The following is a 24,200-nucleotide window of genomic DNA, read 5'->3' as shown; positions in this document are numbered from 1 at the left end:
AACAAAAAAACTTTCACAACAGTAGGATCTTGTTGACTAATTTTGGCATTGTCAAGTCAACTCAAGTGCAGTTAAATGCTTATGGGATAGCTATGCAAACAATAGCCATCTTAACTTATAATGTAACTCAGACTCCAAATATTAACAGATAGTATATTCAAACCTTCTCTTACCTGGTTTCCATCAATGGCATAGTTATGTTTGCTGCCAAATACTTTAGCAACTGAAACAGCCACGGCATATCCCACTATAGCAATGGAAAATGCCGATGCTCCCGTTTCAGCAAACAGGCTCACATCTGGTGACACTGGTTTTAAAAATCTGTGCAAATGAATGTAAAAGTCATTCAAGTATTTCTGAACTCAATCTTAAAAAAGTACTAGTGTTTGTAACAAAGAAGAACACAAGTAGCATACTTAAAATTTAAGACAAGAATTGTGACTTTTAAAAAGGATGCAACAATCCTTTAATTTTATCTTCTTACCCTGTTGGAATGCGTTTAATAATTCCAGCATTATATTTCTGTTCCAAATTAGCACCATAAGAGATCCCTGTAGCTATAATAGTCTGGAACAAGCAAACATTTGTATTTAAAAATCAACCACATTTATATATTGTTAGTCCTCCCTGCATCTTCACTAATCATATTCTAACTCATTCTATACCAGGACCTCAAAACTGTGGAACTCCTAATGTCCCTCAGTCTTTCCTTCCTCCTACATCTTCAACCTTAAAAACCAAGCCTGACATCACTTAATCACTACTTGATGATTTACTTAATCTCTTCTACTCTTTTGTTATGGGCCTTGGTCCTTCATGGGAGTTTCTTAACAAAGATATATGGGGCTGAACAACCACGATCCAGGTTGTCATGCCAAGATTGTGCCCACCGGTGCTGACCCCAGCAGAGTTTGCGTGGTCAGTGGGAGAGCATGTAATTAGCATGGGGACAGTGTGCACCCATACCACTATGGACACATGGAAGGTGCCCACCTGCCTCTGTTAATGGGGTTGATAGTGAAACTTAAAAAAAGTCTCCCCATCTTTGGGGTCTAGGCTACTTCCCTATCCTGGAGCCCTCCCTTCCAAAGGGGCTAACTTCCGTCCTTCACGTCTTATTTGACGCTGCATATTAGCCTCCAGTTTTACACCAGGCCCCTTATGGGCAGGGAAGCAGGATCCCCAGTGTTGGAACAGACATGCCCCTTCTGATATGGCTGGTTTAGTAGGGGATAGGCAGAGACCAAGCGGGATTTTCCTGTTTAAATTAGGACTCACTATATCAGAGTCTGGCCTTTTCCAAGCCATTTGGCTCCTCCTGGAGTTACAGCAAAAGTCCAGCAAAATAACCAAGGAAATTTGGACACTTTTTAATGCTTTTTTCTGCTCTTTTCCACAAGAATCTGCTTACATCTGACAATCAGCAGTCAAGACAGTCGAATGTTCTGAGCTACCTATTTCTTCATGACTGCTATCAATCCTGCTCAATAGCTGATGAAGCAATGGAGAGTAATAATTAGAGCAGCTTGTCCTTCCTTGCTCCCTGGAGATTATAGTAGAATGGCCTATCTAGCATCCCAGTGGGAAAAGTCAGAGCGCATGTACCTTATTCAGCTGCCCCAACTACAATGACACCACTGTAAGGTAAATGAAGTGTGTTACTGTTTTTGGAATTGTGTAGATGCCAAGAGATGATTTTCAGTAACACCTCTGGAGGCAGCAGTATCAGAAACGCACTGTAAAAGGATGTCTCTGGTGAAGGTAACCACTATGAAGGTGTCAATGTTGGCTCAGTGGAAGCACTCTCGCCTCTGAGTCAGAAGGTTGTAGGTTCAAGACCCACTCCAGAGACTTGAACATATAAACCAGGCTGACACTTGAGTACAGTACCGAGAGAGTGCTGCACTGTCGGAGGTGCTATCTTTCCAATGAGACATTAAACCGAAACATTGGCCCTCTCAGGTGAGCATAAAAGATCCCATGGCACTATTAGAGGAGCAAGGGAGTTCTCCCCGGTGTCCTGGTCAATATTTATCCCTCAACCAACAACACATAAAAAAAAATTATCCAGTCATTTTTTCTTTGCTGTTTGTGGGATTTTGCTGTTAACAAATTTGCTGCTGCATTTCCTACATTACAACAGTGACTACACTGTCTATAAAGCACTTTGGGTCATCCTGAGGTTGTGAAAGGCACTATTTAAGTTCGTTCTTTCTTATTTTTCTCGACTTAGATAGGCAGAAAGCTTAACTGTCACATAGGCAAGTAATGTAATCACTGGTCTTTATGGACCTTGCACAACCAACGGGAAAATTCTTCCAGCCAAAAAGTAAAAGTGTGAATTTCATCTATCAAACAACCAGCTTATGAATGGACAGGTATTTTATCTAATTGTCTATGCAGTGGAATCTGTCCTGCAAATAAACAGGTTGGAGCCCCACAACACCACATTGCCTCCAGTAGCAGCAAGGTGAGTGACTGACATACTGAATTCAATCTTGAAATAAACTATTTAGAAATCAGATATTTAAGCTCCCCTGGCATTGTGTAGTAAGCCAAACAGATCGAAAGCTTTCAGGCTCAATTCCCAGGTATTAGTTGATTTGGCACAGAGCAGCATGTGGGGTAATATAATTGATCTTATTGTCCCCTGGGGTAGGGAAAGTAAAAATTGGACATGATTCCTGTTCTTGATTGTGATCCAATTGCACAAGAGTGGACATCAGGTGAGGACAGCATTAGGTCACCCAATGAACCCTTCCATAGTTGAATAGTCTGCTGACATTCAATGTTGGTTCATATTTGAATAATAGGCATGTGGGTGGGGTACCACAGAGCTGTCTGTGGCAGTGAAACCAAAAATTGGTGCCCTCAGAAGAAAGAAAACCAGAAAGAAAAAAAGAGCAGATGGTCTACCCTCATCTATGCCTTAAACTAGGTCTTAGGTTTCACCACAGATAATTTACTTACCACAATCACTTCGATAGGAATAGGCACTTTAATCTTATGTTTGAAACGATTGTTGATTTCTTTCACAATTACACACACGACAAAGGTGATCAAGCCAGCAATGAAGTCTGCAATATTGGTTTGTCGAATGTTACGGAATATGTCAATAAGAGTCTACAAAATAAAAAAAACAGAAGTTCAAACAAATGCTGCATTTCAGCCAGGGTAGCAGTTTGGACCCTATAACTGGATTAGGTAAAGAGACCTTATCTAAGCTTTCATACTATGCCAGCTTAGTTCAGTTGGTAGCATTCTTGCTTCGGAGTCAGAAAGTTATTGATTCTAACCCCACTATGGACTTAAAATACTTATTTAGTGAGGTACTGAGGGCGTGCTGCATTGTTAGAAGTGTTGTTGTTAAGATGTTAAACCTAGACCCTATTTGCCTATTCAGCTGGGCATAAAAGATTCGATTTGAAGAGAAGCAGAGAGTTCTCTTGATGTCCTGGCCAATGTTTCTTGATCAACCATCAACAAAAACAGATCAAATGGTCATTCATCTCATTTTCTATTCGTGAAACCTTGCTGTGCACAAAATGACTGCCACATTTGCCTGAATAATAACAGTTCCCACATTTCAAAGTAATCAATTAATTCTGATGTGGGAAGACATGCAAGTCTTTGATGTAAGGAACAACAGGTAATGACAGATTCAGACTTGGATATGATGTTCTCCACAGTCAGATAGCCTGCCAGGATTCATTGTCAATGCTAATGCATGAATAACGGTGAGTTGGGCACAGTACTGGTAGGCAACTGCTATCCACAGAACTGTGCCACAATAACAGAGTCAATGCCCACAGAAATGGACCGAAGGAAAGAAAATGAGAAGAAAAATCAAAGAGAAAAAAAAATGATGAATGATGTCACAGATCGGTTTCTCCCCCCTCTTCGGAGAGACCTGAAATGCCCCAATTTATGTCCGAGTAGATTGCCTGCATTGTGAATGAAGCTTAGACATGCACACGGCACCAGCAAACAATGCGTCAACTGCTTTAAACTTATGCTGAACTGAAGAGGCCACAACTGTGTCAGACAGGCCTTTACTATACCAACCCCACCTTGTTACCCACGAGGTCTCTTGCTTGTGTGTGGCTGTGGCAGGGTTCAGTGATGAGTATCTCTCATACATGCCAACCTAGGAAACTAGCTAAAGCTGATCCAACAGCTTCAAAAAAGCTGATACCGCATGAATAAGCCTGATTATACGCCAATGATGTGTGAAACTAAGTAGTTAACGTAAGCTGTTAGTATATACACAACATTCCTTCAATTGTACTGGAGGAAATAAAACATAGGTTGCACATAGTGACACCACAAGTCCCGGCCAGAATGGAGATGATTGGGTAATTCTCCCATCAGTAACGTCTGGAAACCACACTGCTGTAAGTGACAGGATTGATTTTACGCACAATTTGTATTATGCAACTATCCTCCACTCACTGCATTTTCCTGGAGAAATAATTTTGCTTTTAATCGGTAGACTCTGTTTAAATAGATTGTTTGCTGAGCAAATAGACTCTGTTTGCTGTAAAATAGACTCTGTTTGCTGTAAGTCCCGTCCCGCCTCCAACTCATTGTCTGACCCGTTTCCGTAGATCAGGGGGTCACTGAATACACGCAGTGGGATTTCCACCACCAAGGAAGAGCCCAAAAGTGGCTGGCTGCAAAATCCCAGCAGTGTTGCAGCACCAGAAGAGGCTGTTGAGCATTTAAAGGGGCAGAAGAATCCCAAAGATCAAGAGAGTTGCAGCCTTGTGGGCCTCAGTAGAGTGGGGCCCTTACAAGTAAATGAGTCGCTGCCTAAATGGAGGTAGAGAAGGGATGTACTGGGACCTCTCCCTCCATACCTTGACCTCGAGTCTACTACCGCCACTTTCAACATGGTGGTCCTAGGTCGCAGTGGTAACTGGGTCAAATGGAAAATGGGCGGGGACCTGGGCTCTGCCCCCCAGCCAGCATTTGTAAATCCAGGCTGGCATCTTTCATTTCTACATTTACTGTCACTTTCTCTTCCCCCCACCAAAAAAAAACAACCACAGTTCAAGCTGGCACTACATTCCTCTCCATTAGTTTATCTTGGTGTTTCCTTCATCCCACACTCAAAGCAGTGTTCTCAGCTCTGTCCCCTTTCATTTCTCTCATATCTCTCCATTCAATGGCATTCACACACCCCCATCCTCCTCAATCCTCTCCCTTTCATTGCCACCCATTTCCCCCTCTCCTGATATCCATTCATGCTCTTTATTGCCATTCATTGCTACGTCCCCTTCTATCATTGCCATCTATTACCCCTGCCCCTCCTCTCCATTGGTCCCTTCCTCCCAATCACCATCAATTTTTCTCTCCCCTTCATTACCATCCACTCCCCTCCCCTAATCCATCCCAAGTCAACCTGAGCCCAGCTGCTAATGGACAACATCAGGCCTCCTCTCTTGTCAACACCACTCCTAGTGGTGATGACAGTGATCCCGGCTGCTGATTACTGTAATCAGAACCCATGTTCTCAAGAATTCCCATCTGCAGTATACAGTAATGGAATCCCTTCCATTAGTGCTAAGAGCAATGTTGAGGAGAGTGACCCAGGAACAACTAATTAGCATACAGACTCAGGGGGAGGGAGGGAAAGAAAGGAATGACAACGAAGGGAGAGGAGCCTGGTTCATACTCACTAATAACGGCAAATACGGATGTACTGACCATGCTCCCAAAATGCTGGATAAGCATAAAACATGGATTTTTGCATGTACAATCTCTTAGACTTGAACTTGTGAGCATCAGTTGGGGAAGCTGATAGTTTAAGCTGCCAGACTTTCCAACTACCTATTTTTAAATCACTTTCAATAAGAATCTAGGGGCCAAGATCCCATTGCTCATAAATCTTTACACATAATATTATAATGAAACATATTGATTTTCTGTGCTCAGAACATTTCAACATCTGAAAAGAAATGCCAGATGCACTTTTGAAAAGTTAGAAAAAGCCCAGATGAATTTAATGCAGAATTGCCTAGCTACAAAAGGTACATTGGAAGGCAAGTATTCTATAGATGCTCAAACCTGGTGTATGAGATTGTTACTAATATGAAGAATTGTGAGTAGCATGAGCAGTGAATAGTACCTGAGTTTTTTGGTAGCTGACTATTGTAATAGACCTGCTGCCTGCAGTAGTATCTGCTGTGACTGAGTTTTCCATGCCGTCTGTACTTCTCTCTTTTCTCCTCCCCAATATGGCTGCCAACGGCTGCTATACCCATGAGCAAGGCCAAAAACATTTCTGAAGTCAGCCACTTTGCCATTCTATTAACTGAAGTAACTGAGCCCTCTATTGCCACATATTCTACTACGTGGACATAAGCAAGAACCAGACGACTAGTCACTGTAGGGAGGGACACAGGTACATGATCAGCAAGGGAGTTAAAGGATATGGGGAAAGGGCGGGAAAGTAGAGTTGAGGTAAAAATCAGATCAGCCATGATCTCATTAAATAGCGGAGCAGGCTCGAGGGGCCGAATGGCTTATTTCTGCACCTATCTCTTATGGTCTTACAAGGGGGTCGCATTAAACATTTATTTCAGTGAGCTCTGATACTGGACTTTTTTCTTTTATTTTCTTCTGGCCATATTTGCAATCCCTATTTAATTTTTAATGCATTTATTTTGTTTGGCTTTTGGACAACTTTCTGCACAATGAAAATTGACGGCCTATAAATGTAACAGTGAATTTATATTATTAAAATGTGCAGTATTAGTAGTGTACTTGTATAGTGTGTTTTGCTGTCTTGGTCACCCCTTGTGATTATTATTTTAGTTGTGCATGTGCCCTACTACTGAGTATGCCCCTAATTGACAGACTAGTGTTGATGAATAGGTGAATAGCCAAATGTGGAGCTGCAAGAAATGCAAAAGGCCTACTACCTATATTTACGAAGGACATCAAGTAATGCCAGGGGTCTCAGATGCTGAAGGATCAGTGCTTGCTTGGTGCTCAGTAAGAAGACAGATCTACAGTCATTTGCACAGGGCCACATGATGGCACAGAATGTCTATTGACACGAGTACAAAATGGCTCCAACTGAGATACTCCATGCATGTTATTGCTGGAGGATATATTATCATGATGCACAGAGATCTGTGTAAGCAAAGAATAGTGGTCATTGGTGAAATTTTGGAATCCCTCCATCATGATTGACTTCAAACTGCTTGGAGGATGGTTACAGACAATCAGAACTGCATTTTGGAGTTTTGATCCCAAACACTCCATAGTAGTAGTGTGAGCATCCTACTATGCCAATGGCCTTGTAACTAAGGTCCTGATTGCAGCTGCTCTGGTGTTGCCACATGCTCAATGGCTTACTGTAGTGCAGACAAATGGGACCTGATATTAGGAGGGAGGCGGGTTGGCAGCGGGGGGGGGGGGGGGGTCGACCGAGTGCGTGGGTAGTGCGCCCAGTGAATTTGGGGTGCTCCGCACGCGATCGCAGCCTAATTGAAGGTACTTACGCTTGCTTCCGGGTTTCCCATTCCAGATCTGCGCAGCGGGCACACTGCGCACCCGCATCACAGGCTGTCAGCAGGAGGAGCCCTATTTAAAGGGGCAGTCCGCCAATGCTCCTCCTGCAGCAAACAACCATATTGGCAGCATGGAGCAGCCCAGAGGCATGGCTGCTCCAAGGTTCTCTGACTCCTCACTCCAGGTGCTGCTCGATGGGGTGAGGAGGAGGAGGGAAATTCTGTTCCCATCTGATGGGACGAGGTGGCTGAGGTCAGCAGCAGCGGCAATGTGTGCCAAACCTAGGTCCAGTGCAGGAAGCGCTTTAATGACCTAACCAGGTCAGCCAAAGTGAGTATACTTACGCATTCTCCCACACTCCGTCTTCCACATCACCTCCACCACCGCACAACTCCTTCTGCACTGCCACAACGCTCTCGCAACACTCCTCACACCCACTCAACTATCATCCTCACCTTGCCTGTACTTACTCACCGCCCCAGTTCCCTCTCAAACACTACCACACAACCCAATCCTCATACAATCTCATGGCTATGTCTCACACGCACCCTCCAATGCATCTCCTCCAGTCACCCCCACCCACACCAATGCATGCAGCAGGTCACCATGCCACCATCACTCAATCATGCCTCTCTGTGTTTTGCCTTGATAGGAGAAGAGATGCCAGAATGCCCGGGAGAGGGCAAGGACCGGAGGGGCCCACCACATCAGGTGGTCTTAACAGACGTGGAGCAGCAGGCATTGGAAGTAAGCCGGACGCTGGAGTGCCTGTCCGTGGCGGACACCGAGACTGGGAGTGCACAAGCGGCTGGTGACAGAACTCTAATACTCAGCACTCATGATAGCGAATGATCTTAGCATCACTTGGCATCTGCAGCACCTCAACATCTGTCCACATGCTTCATATTGCTTTCTGTTCTCTTGCAGGGCCATCTGCGAGCGCAGTGACTGCGGAGGGCGATTCCTCAGAGGACCTGCCAGCTTCTGAGGGTGCATAGTCACATCTGAGCCAGCCATCCACCAGCGCAGATACACACACCTCGGTGGGTCCCCGTCCTCACTTGGGCTTGCACATGGTGAGTCACCATGCACGTGAGCACGAGCAGACCCTGGTGGCAGGGGCAGCCGTGGAGAGTCCGCATCGGTGGGAGTACTCTTCTCCAGGGTCTGCTCAGCTGAACCCAGATACTGAACCCTGGGGGCCAGCCATGAAAAGGAGAGTCATCGAGGGTCAGCAGCACATTGCCGAGGTACTGGAACAGTTGCCATGTGCACTCTCCACAATCGCGCAGAGGATGGAGGAGTCCAACTCCTACATGAGTAGAATGGTGGCACAGGTACAGGAAGGTATCTCCAAGATACTGTCACAGGGACGTGAAGGCATCTCTGAGATAGTGTCGCGGGTAGGTGCAGAAATGTCTGCGATGGAGGAAAGGCTAGCCTCCATCGAGCTTCAAGCACGGCTCAACAATGAGTCCATTCAGGCCCTGACAACGGCCGTTCAGATTCAGGATGAGCAACATTCTACCGCCTTAAACAGACTAACAGATACAATACAACTGGCCTTCCAAGGCTTCACAGAAGTCCTCCAAACTGTCGTCCAGGAGGGTGGAAGGAGTGATGTGGGCCTGGGCCAGGAGAGGGATGATGGTGAAAGGGGACATGGAAGTGGGGATGCCACTCAAAGCGCTCCCACATCTTACCCATTGCCCCCCTCTCAACCAGTACCCTCTCTCCAGGTGGCCGAGTCTGCCCCTTCACAGGTGCAGGTGGAGCAGTCTTTGGAGGGGCCCTCACGGGCACCGAAACCCAGAGGGCGTCCGCGCAAAGCATCTCTTCGGTCAGGGCATGGACAAGAGCAACCTGCCACTACCTCTGCTGAAGCCACAGGGGTAGCACCACGTAGGGGTTCCCGTAAATGTAAGGTGAAGGTTTTGTGAGCACAAAGGGGATGCACAAGGGTGTAAGACAAAATGTCATGTTTTTGATATACTTTCGTTTGTTTTGCAAAAAAACATAAAAATTTGTTATCACCACCACTGCCACGTCTTTGCAAATCTTGTCTGGTTTGTGCAATAATTCCCTTTCCTGAGGATCACCATGAAGACCAACACCTGATGCCACCCATTGTGTCACTGCAGAGTGGGTGCAGGTGTATTTTCAGGGCTCTTTTGTGCAGACGACTGAGAGATGCCGGCGATGTCCCCGGTGGCACCCTGGAAGTATCTGGAGGAGAAGTTGTTGAGGGCAGTGGTGACTTTGACAGCGACAGGTAAGAAGATGGTGCTCAGGCCAGCCGGGAGCAGCAGATGTCCACGACTACATGTCGAGTGACTCTGAGCCTCCGTGTGCACTGCTCCTCAGAGAGGTCCAGGAAGCTGAGACCCTGTGGCGAGGATAGTGCCTTCTGCGACGCATCTCTCTCTGCGGTTGCCCTCCCTTCTGCTGTGCAGGTGGATGTGTCACAGCACTGTGTTGTGGAGCTCCACGCGTCAGAGGTGGACGGCGCGGCCGGCGAGGCTGGTGATGCTGTTCGCCCTCTGAGGAGGTCGTGACTGCAGCTACGGCGGCCCCCATCCAGAAGATATATGTTTGAGGGGGTCCGCAAGGTAGGTAAATATGTCTGCACACCGGGGTTGAGGTTGCAAGTTGGTGAATTTTAGTGTTAGGAGGACGGTGGTGCAGGCCAAACTTTGTCCAAAGTGACAGAATGGCCTCCTGCAATGAATGAGGGTCTCCCCCTTCCACCTGTCAAATGGACCTTTGCAGCTCCCAGATGTTGGTGGCTGCAACACGTCTATTTCAACTGGGAGTGTTTCCCCCAGTAAGGGAAACACACTCAGTTTGGATGAAAATCCCACCCCGCCTAAAATATCCTCCCAATCAGGTCTGCTAACAACCTGAAGTATCAAAATAATTGGTTTAATTGCCAGTGGGAGTCCCGCATGCGGGGGCTGCACGCGCATCTAAGCGCGTCATTGGGGATCCCGGAAGTGGGAGGGTTGGAGCCAGGCTCCGGACCCGCCCCGAGAATCCCAAATTTTCGGAGCCCCCCTGCCACGAACTGACCCGCTCGGCCATCCTAAAATCGACCCCATGTTGTTCCAAGACATTACTCAAGTAGAATGTGGTAATGCATATCAAGTTGTTGAATTCTGCTGGTCTACCCTTTCATGTGCAGGGTGGCAAGTGACTCCTCATTACAGTCCTGCTACTGTTACAACCTCCATTAGAAAGCGTGCCCTCTGAAGTCTGTATCTCTGTGCTGAGTCTTCGCACCCCCCCCAAACAACCTTTCACAGAGTTATATCATTTGTGTTAGTGCCTGCTTCAAGTGGAGGTGATGACAAATTTACGCTCAGTTATGTGGTGCTCCTTAGGTGTTGCTGGTGCTTGCCTGATCTATGGAGAGAGCAAATTGAACGTTATGAGTATATGAGCATATCTATCAATGTGGTACAGCATTGTCATTACAAGCATTAAGTGTTTGTGCACTATTATAGGATCAGGAGTAGGCCATTCAGCCCCTCGTGCCTGCTCAGCCATTTGATAAGATCATGGCTGATCTGTGATCTAACATGTGGATGGACAGAAGATAAGATATCATACAAGTTATAGAATGCCTGATTTTAATATGGAACAGATCATGATTTATTTGTAGTATTCCAATCCCGTGACTCAATCCCTTTCAGACTCTTCCTGCCAAACACATCCACTAATTTTTCTACATACAACATGAGTTACCTTCAAGTCTGTAGCCACTACCTGCTGCATGCTGTGTCCTTCTATTATGGTTAAAGGCAAAACTCTGACACAAGAGCAGTGGGGATTGAGATATGTGGGTTGGTAACGTGGTGGCAGGTGCCTAGAAAATTGGGCAGCCTGAGGCCTACAACATACCGAAGAGACCCAGTGCAGGCAGTGAGTGTAGACAAGACCAAGAGCCAGTGCACAAGTTGTGCACTAGATTCATTAACTCCCACATTTTATGTAAATTAGGCAGCCTCCATAATATAGCTGGAGTACTTGAGCAGGCAAGCAACATTTAAAATAATTGGGCATCTCTGCCCTTTGCCCCCCTGGCAATGGCTCCCTATCCCACTTAGACCTGTGCATATGTCCCTCCTCCCACACTGGGAAAGTGCCCAATGTATAACGGGCAGCCAACAACCTTTCACTGGCTGCCGATAATATGGCCCTGGTTTCGGTTGCATTATCAATCCAATGTGATTTGGCCCATGGAAATTCCTTCCTGCACTATATTCCCTTTCATGTTATGGTATGTATAATGTCAATCTCTGTCAATACAACCTTGTTTGCTTATCTTTTACAATTACAATTTTTCCCCTTGTGTGCACATATGTTCTGTACTCCAACTTTATAATATTCTGTTCGTACCTGTGTTCCTCTCTACGTCGTGTGCAGCTTCTTCTTGACCTCCTGCCAGGTCCTCTGCAGAGACATTGTTGCTGCCGTCACTGACACATTGCCAAGCTTGGCATCTTTTTAGCATGTCAGAGGGTTGCCCTGCCCAACAACACTGTGCCCCAGTCTCTCCATAACCATATTCACCAGCACTGTAAAGTCTCCTTGCTGAAAATGGCTTCAATCTGCTGCTTTGGACCTATATTTCAACCATTTGTCCATACACAACAGCTAGGTTCTTCTTGAAATTCATAGGTAGTCACATGTTTCCTTGGCAACTTCTTTATTGCACAAGTCACGATTGGTTGCAACTATTTTTGTTGTTGCAGCTTATGAGTTTGTATTTCTCACAGTCATCACTTAGTAGTGTCTCATTATGGTGATTTTTTATTGGCTTTACACATGTTCCTTGTTTCATAAAAGACATCAAACAGCTAATTACCTTAAGTTTGCTTTCAATCAAAATATTATAAAAAGGGTTGATGGTTGCAATTTAAATAGTTTATAAATGAGCATCTATCATTATCGTCTGACTCCTATGCATCTTATAACTAATTTACTTGAGAAAAGCAGACTGCAGCAACCATACCTCTCAAATAATAAATATATTTTACTGTCACAATTTAAATTGCTATTGTAGTCTTAATATTCAAAACTGCTTTACATAAAATGGGACTTTGTTCTTGAAAAACACAAGAAAATACTCACATATATGACAGCAAGGACTCCACTGTAACTCTTTGTTGGGACAGTTAAAACTATTTTTAATTGGGAGACAAAGACATGAAATGCAGCAGCTGTTGTAAATCCTCCCACTAATGGGACTGAGAGGTACCGAACAATGAAGCCAACTTGCAGAACCCCAAGCACAAGCTAAAATTTGAAGAAAATAGCTATTATCACCATGAGCGATTGAAACAATAATATGTTGTAATTATTGACGAGCAGAAATAACACCACAATTTAAAGTTTATGACCTGAATAATGCCAGCAAGAACAGTGACTGTGGCTGCAATTATGACTCTTTGGCCATCTCTGGCAGCAATATCCACAACTGTACTATTGAGTTCTGTCATGTTGCTTGAAATCAGGAAATTTTCATCAGGTGCCATGGATAGAATCAAAGACCCTATCATCAAACTGGTAATTGGAAAAGGTCCTGTGCAAAGTCAAGCAAATAAATTAATCGACATCAGGAGCAGGACACAACAATTACAAATCACTGTGACTGATATGGTACGATGGGAGCTTTTAAACAGGAATATTCCCATAATATGCAAGCCAGTTCCCTTTTACCTATACGTTATTACCTGTACAATTTTCTCCCCTTCCCTCTTGAAGGTGTTATCTCATGCTGGAGTATGGTTCCACGCATATCAGGTGCCCTCCGGTACCTTATCCACATGCCCATTCTTCATACAAGAAACCTATCTATATGGAGAGTGTAGACATAGGGGGCATCACAGTTCAGTGCCATCCCATCCTCATCTCAATGTTCACATTTCAGTTTCTATTCTTGTGCAGGAAACATCATTACAGGTATGTGTATAGATTTGATTGGCAATAATATTTTCTGTAAATGCACAAGCATTTATGTAATTAATCTAACTGTAAAAGTAAGCTTTTATTAGGTGTGGACTAATTACTTCTGCTAACCTAAAAAATATGTAAGAAATACCACTTCAGTCGTAGTACTGCCTACAACGTATCTTTAAAATAGAAGGCATAGGCTGTACCTATAAAGCAGCAGCTTTTGATCAAACATTCTCATTAACAGGGTGTCCATTAATAACTTCCCAGTTTAGCAAATGTAGGAAACATTTACATTTGTATTTGCAACACACCCATACTAGAGCTATGAACAACAATAAAAGAGCTCAAAAACCCATACAAAGTGTTCTCACCCACAGCTAAATGCTTTGAAGTTCCCAAGAAGAAATAGGGCAGAATGGGGAAAAAAGCCGAGTAGAGACCGAAGGCAACAGGAACTTCAGCTAACAGAGCAAATGCCAGACCTAAAAGGTAAAAAAATTAAAATGTGAAATATTTGCTATAATACTAGCTTTCATCATCTTAATATGTGATATCTTATAATCCCAAAGCAAGCAACAAAATAATTCTTATCAAGAGTTTGTCTGAGGTTTGAGGCCTGCCCCTGCTTAATGACATTTCAGTGAGAAAGTTTGTTATGGAGAGTTGTAGTAACATTGTGTAATAAAATTTGACTACAGGACTGGTAAAAGTCTAGAGAAATACATACACCTCATATTTAGTTTACTTTTTTATGGATATTTCGCAGCAAAATGTTAACATCTGTATCACTATTCTCTCCCTTAATGGAAGAAATTTCAGTTGCTGGTATAATCAAAGGAAAAAAATATGTAACAAGTGACCAAAGAGCACAGCAAAAGACCATTTGCTTCCCAAATTAATGGATTTGCTGCTGCAAAGCTGCCACATCACATGAATCCACCTGATGCCATTTTTTTCAGTTCTCGTCTGGTGTATTTTGGAACCAAACTTATTTCCAGAGGAACCAGGTAAAATGGATATGACTTTCTAACCTACTTTTTCAGATTACCACTATTTTAACATTGGCAAAAACCCACTCTTCTTCTAGCTCTCTTCCCGATAGCTCACTTATCAAGAGCAGCCAATGCTAGAAAAATGAGAGGTAAAATTGGTAATCAAAGTAAAAATAGATGAGAAAATCCTAATAGTTGCTTCAAGTTCAAAATTTAAGAAAGTACTCTAAACTGATCTGAATGAGATATTCAGAAAAATCCACATTTGGCTCAATTGAAACCAGTTCCAGATTGAAATGAGAAAGTCCTAAAAAATATGGAAGAAATACCACTACATTTGATCATTGTGAAAGTTAGATCTGATCTTAGCAGATTGATAGTTATCCAAAGGTAACATTAAAAAAATATTTATGGTAAGTTTTGGTAGTATAGTAGGCATGTCATTTTTTTGTGTGGTAACCTAGAAGGTATATCTAATTGTAGTAAACAGTAGCAAAACTCAAATGGTAATCTTGTGGAGGGTCTTCTTCATTTGGGTGCCTGTCGTTTCAGGTTAGAATTGTGGATTTGAAGTATCTGCATTTTATGCCATCCAAATCCAGAGCACAAAATCTGAGTTTACCCAAAAGCCCATCCTTAAGTATTACAAATGCTCAAATATTACTGGTTTACTTTCTCTTCTCTTATTTTATGACTGCAAACATCATTCTCCATCTAAGAATGTTCAGAAGAGACCCGGTTCAATGTTCTGCAAATGCAGCTCTGCAACCTGCCTAACCAGCAGTTGCTCAGGAGCAGCCTATGGTGAGTAACCTCTAATCCTTTATCCTCACCACGGGAAGCACCTGGCCTCCACTCAGCATCTCCTGTGATGCTACTATAAGCTGTATTACCTTCAAATTGTACACCTTTTAATTTTATTTGGGCTTCCTGGAGAAGGGATGTTTCTTTTTAACTGACAAATTATGGGGAAGGGTCATATTATTACACTAAGTGTACTTAACAGTGCCACATACAGAATAGAACAATAACTAAAGGTTCAATTATAGAAAGTACTGCAAAAAAAATTGGTCTTAGTTCACAAGTTTGAAACTATTAATGGCAAAATTCTGTGTCTCTTAACAGTCAAATGAAGAACAACCAGTGTCAGCAGATAATACAACTATATAGACCAGGAGATACACTAATTCCTTCTGATTCTAATCAGAATGATGTAAAGTTAAATAGAAAATGTGTGTTATTCTGAAAAGAAACCTACCTTGTAATGTTGCTACCAGGCCAGTGCTCAGACCAGAAATCAGGTCACCAGGCAGCCATTCTTTCAATTTGTACTTGGGCAACCAATCCAATACGGGAAGAAAGCCCTTAATTACACTCAAAACCTTTTTAGCTGAGCAACTGGGGAGGGAAGAAATCACAAAATTTATAACCTGCTACAATACATGCAGAAAAGTAAAAATAAAAATCACTGCAGTTCAATTCATATGGTGCAATCTCAACTTGTGTCAAATCATGCACTGTCCTTCAAAAGCCAGACAATAAAAATTAACTAAAAACTTACAATAAAATCTAATTGTATATATTATAACGAACAACACAAAATGGAGGGATTTCAAGGACATAACATCATGGGATGCATGTGACATTTAAAAATCACTCAAGCTTGCCTCTTGCAGTTTGTTTCAATAAAGAAAATATTAAAAAGAAATGAAAAGATCTCATCCCTATCTGGTTTGAGTCTAATCTGACCATTATTCATTTACTTTCCTACTCCAAACTCATATTCTTCTATTCTTTGTTAAACCAGAAATTGATGGACTCCATTTTGAATGCTACAAATGAACCAGCAAGCAATCTGTTCCACAAGGATAAGTTTAGCTTTTGGCTTCTTTAGCTGATAATCATGTTTGTTGGCTCTATTAACCTGCTTTTACACAAGATGCCTCCCACATCCACATAAGTGATTCCTTGATTATTTAAAAAACTTGCTTTTTGCCCCCAAAAATCTCCTTTCATCCAATGAGAATAATTGTAACTTCTTTTCGTAGCTTAATGTTCTAAACTCTGAATCCTTTGCACTTCCCCTATACCTTTCCAAAAGTTCAATGACCACAATTAGATCCAATAGTCTATGCGTGATTTCTTTAATGTCTTATAGTATGGGGATCAGTCAGGGAAGTGGAGTTGAGGTCGAAGATCAACCATGATCTTACTGAATGGCGGAGCAGGCATGAGGAGCCGTATGACCTACTTCTGCTCCTATTTCTTATGTCAGAATTATTTCCTTATTCTACAGGATTTATTTATAAAGTCCAAGATAATATTTTCCCTTCCAACTGTTACCACACACAGATGATTGTTTAAATGTTTGGCCAACATAGGTCTTTTCTTTTGTGATTCATTTGATCAGGTGCCTCAATAGGTGCCTTTGAATTTTATGTTTTTCTTCAGAACGTTCTGCTTTCCCAACCAACTTATCATCTGAAAACTCAGACATTTTACATTTTGTATGTTTAGCTATTCTCTAACCGTCTGTTTCTATCTTTGTATTTAATAAGCTACAAAAAGCTTCTCACTTACAGTCTTACTTCCTTAAGGTTTCTCGAAAGCTTTTGTGGCTATTTTTTTTCATAACAATATTCAGAACCTTGATACAGAAGTAGGCTGTTTACTCTTTTATTTGGCCCGCCACACATTGAAGAGTCTCCATTTCAAGCAATTAAGAAATTTACAACCACTTGTAGTATCCCACATGGATCATGCATACTCTCCCCATAGGGGCACATCCCACTTACTCAGTACAGGGATCTGAGGCACAGCTTCGCAGAGCAAAGATTTAAGAAACCCCACCCCAAGTGCACAGGGTACTGCTGGAGTTTACCAGTTGAAGTGGCATTATACACCAGAGCTGCTTCCTGCTGCTTGACCAGATAGGACCACCCTACCTGTTGGGGTATTGGTTTGCAGGATTAGTTTGAGCCAAGTCAGAAAACTACTTGTTCTAGCGACAGCTCTACCACTCCAGCTTCCATTTGTGAGCCACGCTAGTCATTAACAGTGCCCTGGAGTACTGCAGACCCTCCTGGTTCAGGTATCGGGTTACTGAGTCTGCTACAGAGGATGTTCTTGTTTATGAGGTACCACCATCAGGCATGTCACCTTGGAGTCACTTCAATAGGCATCTGTTTTCAGTATGGTGGAAGAACCTACACTGTGCCAGCCACCTTAATGTTCCTTATGCTTAAACCCAATATCATGTACCAGGCTTAATCATTGCTGTCTTTGAAGTAAAACAAAAGGAGACCAAATGATCTTTGGCCCTTCTCAACACAATCCCAGAGAACTGTATCCAGATGGAAGTTGGTATCCATCAGGATCCACAGGTACTGCTATAAATCAACAGTTGAGACAGATGCCCCCTTGTACTTTCCGATTCAATATCTTCAAGATCCTCTTGAGCTGTACAAGACCATTACACCGTAATTGAGGGCACTCACCACCATATAATCATCAGTTAGCCAGTGTTCAAGATGATGAGCAGAGCACATTATATCCCTGGGTGAATCTGCTAGCAACACAGAATGAGAATAATTTCTGAAATGTGTACAAGAGAACTTTCTTGATCAGTATGTTTCCAGCCCAACGAGGAAGGAACCAATGCTGAATCTAGTTGTGGGGAATGAAGTGGGGCAAATGGAACATGTTTCAGTGGCAGAGTATTTGGGAAACAGTGATCACAATATTATTTTGGAATAGTCATGGAAAAGGACAGGGAACAATCAAATATAAAAATATTTAACTGGAGGAGGGCTAATTTCAGTGAGTTGAAAGGGGATCTGGCCCAGGTGGAATGGAATCAAAGGCTGGCAGGTAAAACAGTAAAGTAGCAATGGGAGGCCTTCAAATGGGAGATAGTTCAGGTACATACTAGAGACATTCCCACAAGGGGGAAAGGAACGGCTTGATTAAGGAAATGTGGTTGATGTTGTGTGTATGGACTTTCAAAAGGCATTTGTAAAATACCATGTAATAGACTAGTTAGCAAAACTGAAGCCAATGGGATTAAAGGGGTAGTGGCAGCATGGATATGAAATTGGCTAAGAGACAGAAAGCAATGTAGTGGTGAACGGTTGTTTTATCAGACTGGAGAGAAGTATAAAGTGGTGTCCCCCAGGGGTCAGTATTAGGATCATTACTCTTTTTGATATATATATATATTAATGACCTGGACTTGGGTGTACAGGGCATAATTTCAAAGTTTGCAGATGACACAGAATTCAGAAATGTAGTAAACAGTGAGGAGGATAGTAACAAAATTCCAGGGGACATAGACAAACTGGTAAAATGGGCAGATACATGGCAGATGCAATTTAACACAGTAGTGTAAAATGATGTATTTTCTAGGAATTATGAGGAGAGGCAATATAAACTAAATGGTACAATTTTAAAGGGGGTGCAGGAACAGAGAGACCTGGTGGTGAACATTTACAAATCTTTGAAGGTGGCAGGACAAGTTGAAAAGGCTGTTTAAATTGTACCAGATCTTTGGTTTTATAAATAGAGGCAAAGAGTATAAAAGCAGGGAAGTTATGTTAAACCTTTATAAATCACTGCTTGGTCCCCAGTTGGAGTATTGTGGCCAATTCTGGGCACCACACTTTAGGAAGGATGTCAAGGCCTTAGAAAGGGTGCAGAGAAGATTTACTAAAATGGTACCAGGGATGAAAGACTTCTGTCATGTGGAAAGACTAGAGAAGCTGGGGTTGTTCTCCTTAGAGCAGAGAAGGTTAAGGCGAGATTTAATAGAGGTGTTCAAAATCATGAAGGATTTTGATAGAGTAAATAAGGAGAAACGGTTTCCAGTCCCAGAAGGGTCAGTAACCTGAGGACAAATTTAGGGTGATCTGCAAAAATGCCAGAGGCGACATGAAGAAACTTTTTTTTTAAACGCAGTGTTTTTTAATGATCTGGAATGCACTGCCTGAAAGGGTGGTGGAAGCAGATTCAAAAGTAACTTTCAAAAGGGAATTGGATAAATACTTGAAGGGAAAAAAATTACAGGGCTATGGGAAAAGTGCAAGGGAATGGGACTAATTGGATAGCTCTTTCAAAGAACCAGCACAGGCATGATGGGCTGAATGGTCTCCTCCTGTGCTGTACCTATTATGTTACTCTGATGTGATCTGCTTGGTATGATGTGTGACAAGTTTTTAATTGGAAGGTGATTCCAATCTAAGATAATATCTTTCTGCTTGATACTGTTTCAACTGCCTCAGTCATATAGCAAAACCAATGTTTTGCCTTTTGTTTTTGGTGTTCCTTTCATGATACCAATGAAAAGCTGCTTGAATGCAGACCGAGTGATGGTCAATCATGTCAACTGATGCTTCGTTTAGTGGCTTCAAGTCCTTTGGAGAGCTGGTTAATTGAAATATATAGGCTAACTATATTAAATGACATTAGTCGTCAGTGACTTCTGTAGATAATGCGGGTAGTATTATGAAATGATGACAGATGGAATTGAGCATACATTGGTATTGGAAGATGGAGCAGGACAGAGTTAGGTTATTATTGTACAAATAATCCTCAAGTTTACTCCTGAGAATTGAATCCATTCATTTACATGGAATGGAAGGAAGACCAGTGGGACTGTAGTTGCCCATGTCCTTTTTCATCTACTCTGTACCCAGAACACTCTACACCCCTAAATGTTGAATTAATTTCCATGCTCTGGATTTAGCCACGTCACTGATATTCTCCTCCAGTACTACAACCTCAACCTTTCATTCCTCTCAGTGCCTCCTGTACACCCCTACTCCCTTCTCTCTCTCACACACACACACACACCACCCCACACCATTGGTCGCTATTTTCAGCTGCCTAAGACCTGTGCTGTAGAATTCACTCCACCTCTCTCTCCTCCTTTAAGACCCTCCTTAAAACCCAACTCTTTCACTAAGCTTTTGGTCACTTTTCCACTCTCTCCTTTGGCTTGACATCCATTTTTTATACTTCTGTGAAGTGCCATGGGATGCTTTTCTACATCAAAGGTGCCATATAAAAGCACATTGTTGTTGAAAAATACAAAATGGGTATTTGCACATTTGACATTAGCTGTGACCTAGTCTACAATAAAGGAAAATGGAAATGGGTTTGAAGGGTCCTGTACCTGGAACTAAACCTGATGACTAAATGGGCTGAGAGGTCTTGTTTGGATCTTAGCTCGCATTCTAACAGGATTGGCAGTAGCAGAAATAGTAGTTGTGTCTTAACTCCAATCAGCAATCCTTCTTTATAATGTTAGACCAAAAGGATTTATTTATATTAACCAAATTCTGATCCCTATGAGGGTTTTTACAATCACTGCTTTGCAATGTGCGATGGTTTGAAACGTGCCCTCTCCAAGATGAAGATATTCAGATATGCTTTTTAACTAGCAGATTTTTTTTTAAAACATGGTTTAGAATAGAATCATAGAAGTAGCTACATCATTAGATAAATTTAAAACAGAAATAGACAGTTTTCTAGAAGTAAAGGGAATTAGGGGTTATGGGGAGCGGGCAGGAAATTGGACATGAAGCCGAGTTCGGTTCGGTCAATGCCCTGTGGGTGGCGGAGAGGGCCCAGGGGCTGAGTGGCCGGGTCCTGCTCCTACTTCTTGTGTTCTTTAGATTTGTGGTTGGGATCAGATCAGCCATGATCTTATTGAATGGCGGAGCAGGCTCGAGGGGCCGATTGGCCTACTCCTGCTCCTATTTCTTATGTTCTTATCTAAGTTTACAACATGGAAACAGGCCCTTCGGCCCAACATGTCCATGTCGCCCAGTTTATACCACTAAGCTAGTCCCAATTGCCTGCACTATACCCATCTTACCCATGTAACTGTCCAAATGCTTTTTAAAAGACAAAATTGTACCCGCCTCACTGCAAGTCTGGCAAATGTTGATGTCATCTCAGTGCTGGTGCTGAATTTAAGGGGAAATTGAACTTGTTATGGTTTAAATGCATTATAGTAGTGAGAGGCTAAGAAAAGATATCTGGAAAGGAACGACTTACTGGATGCCTTGAGACCGGAAAAACCTTCACTCACCTGCACCTCTTGGCCAATCGGTCGCGTACGGTTTTGGGGACCTTTTCCTTCCTTTCATTTTCCTCCAGGAAACTATTTTCAGAATAAACTGAACGGGCCACAAAATAGTTGTCGTTGAGATTTTCTGTTGTCGGCATTTCGGCGGCTCCAAGGCTGTCTTGTTCACCGAACAGATGGCTGGACACTGAAAAAGAATGATCTTTGGTTACAAACCATTAACGAAACGAGAGACCCGAGGGTGCAGGTACATCCCAGGGAGGTGCCTTTGAATGCAGCGATTCAAGGGATTTTCAATTCGGATTCTTCTTTCAGTTTTGATTTTCGGTAAAAGTTACACAGATTCGGTAGATTGTAATCCATTCATGTGCCGCTGGACTTCATTCACCGAGGCATGGCTTTTTTTTAAACCGGAGAGGGAGGAGGGGCGGACATTATAAACTCTCAAAGTGGGATCATTGAACGGCGACCTTCTCTCCTGTAGTTTACAAACAGCAGCACTTCCGGATAAACAGCTCCCACCGCAAGCAACACACACAAAAGAGAAAAATCTGAAAGTTTGCAACACCCCGAGAGACCGCGTAATCGTGTCTAGTCTTTCCACAACTCGGCGGACACCTGAACTTTCACCAATAGACACATGTCAACATCCAGAGACACTCAGTGAGGCTGAGTCCAATATGCACGGTTGTCCACGCCGTCCCCCCCCCCCAAGTTAATTTATAAAACTCCTATCCCGTGTTCTTGTGGGTGAAGCTCATCAAAATCAGACATAACGGACGGAGGTTAAAAGGAAAACCTTTACCTTCCCATAAACAGAACACGTGGATCGCTATCCCCGTGACCCCCCACCCCCTCCTCCTCATCGCAAAATAAAAACACCAACAACTCCACCACTCACGTTTAACACTATTTCGCCTTGTATTTTTCGTTCAAAGCATTTTTTTTCCGGACGGATATTTTTTCTACATTTTAAAGACTTTTTAAAAAGCATAATATTGACAAAGATTATCGACCCAATTCACTTCGAGGCTGCACAACTAAAAGGTAGTTATTGAAAAAAAACACACGTAAACACGTGAAAAATACCAAAGACAAGTAACGGTCCGCTACAGCTTTAGAAATACGTAGTAAATGGAGTGAAAAATGCTAATCTCATAAAATTATCAACGTCAAAACTTTATCTATATATAGTAAGTATCCAGATTTGTTTGTCAGTATGTGTGCAAAACCTATATATAGAAACTAAAACTTTACCGCTGCGATCTTGAACCTCCCTGGACGTCGTGTAGTTTCATTGAGAGGGTAGGGTCTTCTGCTGGTTTATATATTCTCATTATATTCTAGGCTTTATTTACATTGCACACACAGAGCAGCCTGTTCCGGATCGGGAGAGATTGTCTCAGGTCTAGCACACTGCCCACTCGCAAAGAAACGCAGATGGTTACATTATTAACAGATATTTAGTGAAATACATTAACAGTTGCTTTCCATTTAGAATCAGAACTCAATATATTGATAAAAATTGGAAGGCTACACACCCAAAACATTAACATGTCTTTTCTTTTTAAAGATGCTGACCCACCTGCTGTGTATTTCAGCATTTGTAGTTTTTTTCACTTTTTAACTTAAAATCCTCAATGGCAACAAACCCAGTAATTACAGTTTGATAAATTTACATAGGTAAATGTGGACATAGAAACTTACAATGGGAACAGTGGAGTGCACACAGAGGTAAGCTTCTTAATAAATTATATAGATATAACAGGGTTAAAAAGGCAGCTGGATTTTCCAGATATAGCATTGTCAGTATGATCTGATGAAACTGTTAGCCAATATAAATAGGTAGTAATGTGACATTGTAGAGGGCCAAAGTGAATTACTGGAGCTCTGTATGGGACATTGTCAGAGTCATTAATACCTCATTTATATACTGGAACCATTTCCACTTGAAGTGGTTCCACAATATGTTGAGGTCATTGTTGTTCCAAATTAACACTGATTGTACTGCAGGTAGAATCAGCACATGTTGACATTTAGAAATGCCTTTGCTCATTTGATTCAGACATTGGAGGAGATGTTTTCACTGAATCTGTACGTCTCTGCTGTTGCAAGGAGAACTATCCTTGGATGCAGAGCGTAGCCTTCATGATGTGCAGTGACAGTCTTAGGGGCCTTTGAACCAGGCAGCCCCAAATTCCAGGAGTATCTATCAACCACTAATGGTTAATGAACTTAATTTTTCTGCTGAAGAGCAACTGCTTCAGACAAACCTTTGCTGATGTTTTATCCTCAAGTTATTCCCCCAAAAAAGCAATTATTCAGCACTCTAATTTGCCCAAAAGAAAGATCAAAGCAGTGATTTATTTTACATTTATTTTCAAAGCAGTACCTGCACAGGGTTGCTTTGCTCTCCTGCAACTAGAGGGTCATATTTTAGAAAACAACACTGAGAAGCCTACATAAATAAAAGTTCATATGGTGACTAGGGAGGGAACACTTTCATTGAACGATAATGAAATGATTCCATATTCAGTTTTTATTCTTTGTAATCTGTTTAGGTTCAGTTTGCAGCAACAATTTACCACCACTCACTCGTTTTGTTTCTTGAATTAAGAAATTTGACTGTAGTTTTGAAAAAT

The 24,200-nt window shown here is 42.4% G+C and overlaps 1 protein-coding gene across 3 annotated transcripts in view; it reads right to left on the bottom strand.

Annotated features, from left to right (window-relative positions):
- Positions 1 to 24,200, bottom strand: part of slc26a4 (solute carrier family 26 member 4) — a 55,734-nt gene that overhangs the window by 25,126 nt on the left and 6,408 nt on the right. For 2 of the 3 annotated variants that reach the window (XM_068004870.1, XM_068004871.1), the window contains exons 3-10: positions 21,562 to 21,745; positions 15,730 to 15,869; positions 13,851 to 13,961; positions 12,924 to 13,105; positions 12,655 to 12,819; positions 2,971 to 3,123; positions 485 to 567; positions 174 to 321 (exon numbers count right to left, since the gene is read on the bottom strand). In XM_068004870.1, the coding sequence (XP_067860971.1) occupies positions 174 to 321; positions 485 to 567; positions 2,971 to 3,123; positions 12,655 to 12,819; positions 12,924 to 13,105; positions 13,851 to 13,961; positions 15,730 to 15,869; positions 21,562 to 21,745 (1,166 nt within the window). Of the gene's footprint in view, positions 1 to 173; positions 322 to 484; positions 568 to 2,970; positions 3,124 to 12,654; positions 12,820 to 12,923; positions 13,106 to 13,850; positions 13,962 to 15,729; positions 15,870 to 21,561; positions 21,746 to 22,815; positions 22,864 to 24,200 lie in introns of those variants that run through there. The other variant, XM_068004872.1, reaches the window with a different exon arrangement.

This window comes from Heptranchias perlo, chromosome 24 (genome assembly GCF_035084215.1).
Source record: "Heptranchias perlo isolate sHepPer1 chromosome 24, sHepPer1.hap1, whole genome shotgun sequence".
In the NCBI taxonomy this organism is placed as follows: domain Eukaryota; kingdom Metazoa; phylum Chordata; class Chondrichthyes; order Hexanchiformes; family Hexanchidae; genus Heptranchias; species Heptranchias perlo.
The sequence above is the reverse complement of the archived record's forward strand: the minus strand, read 5'-3'. Positions and strand labels throughout refer to the sequence as shown.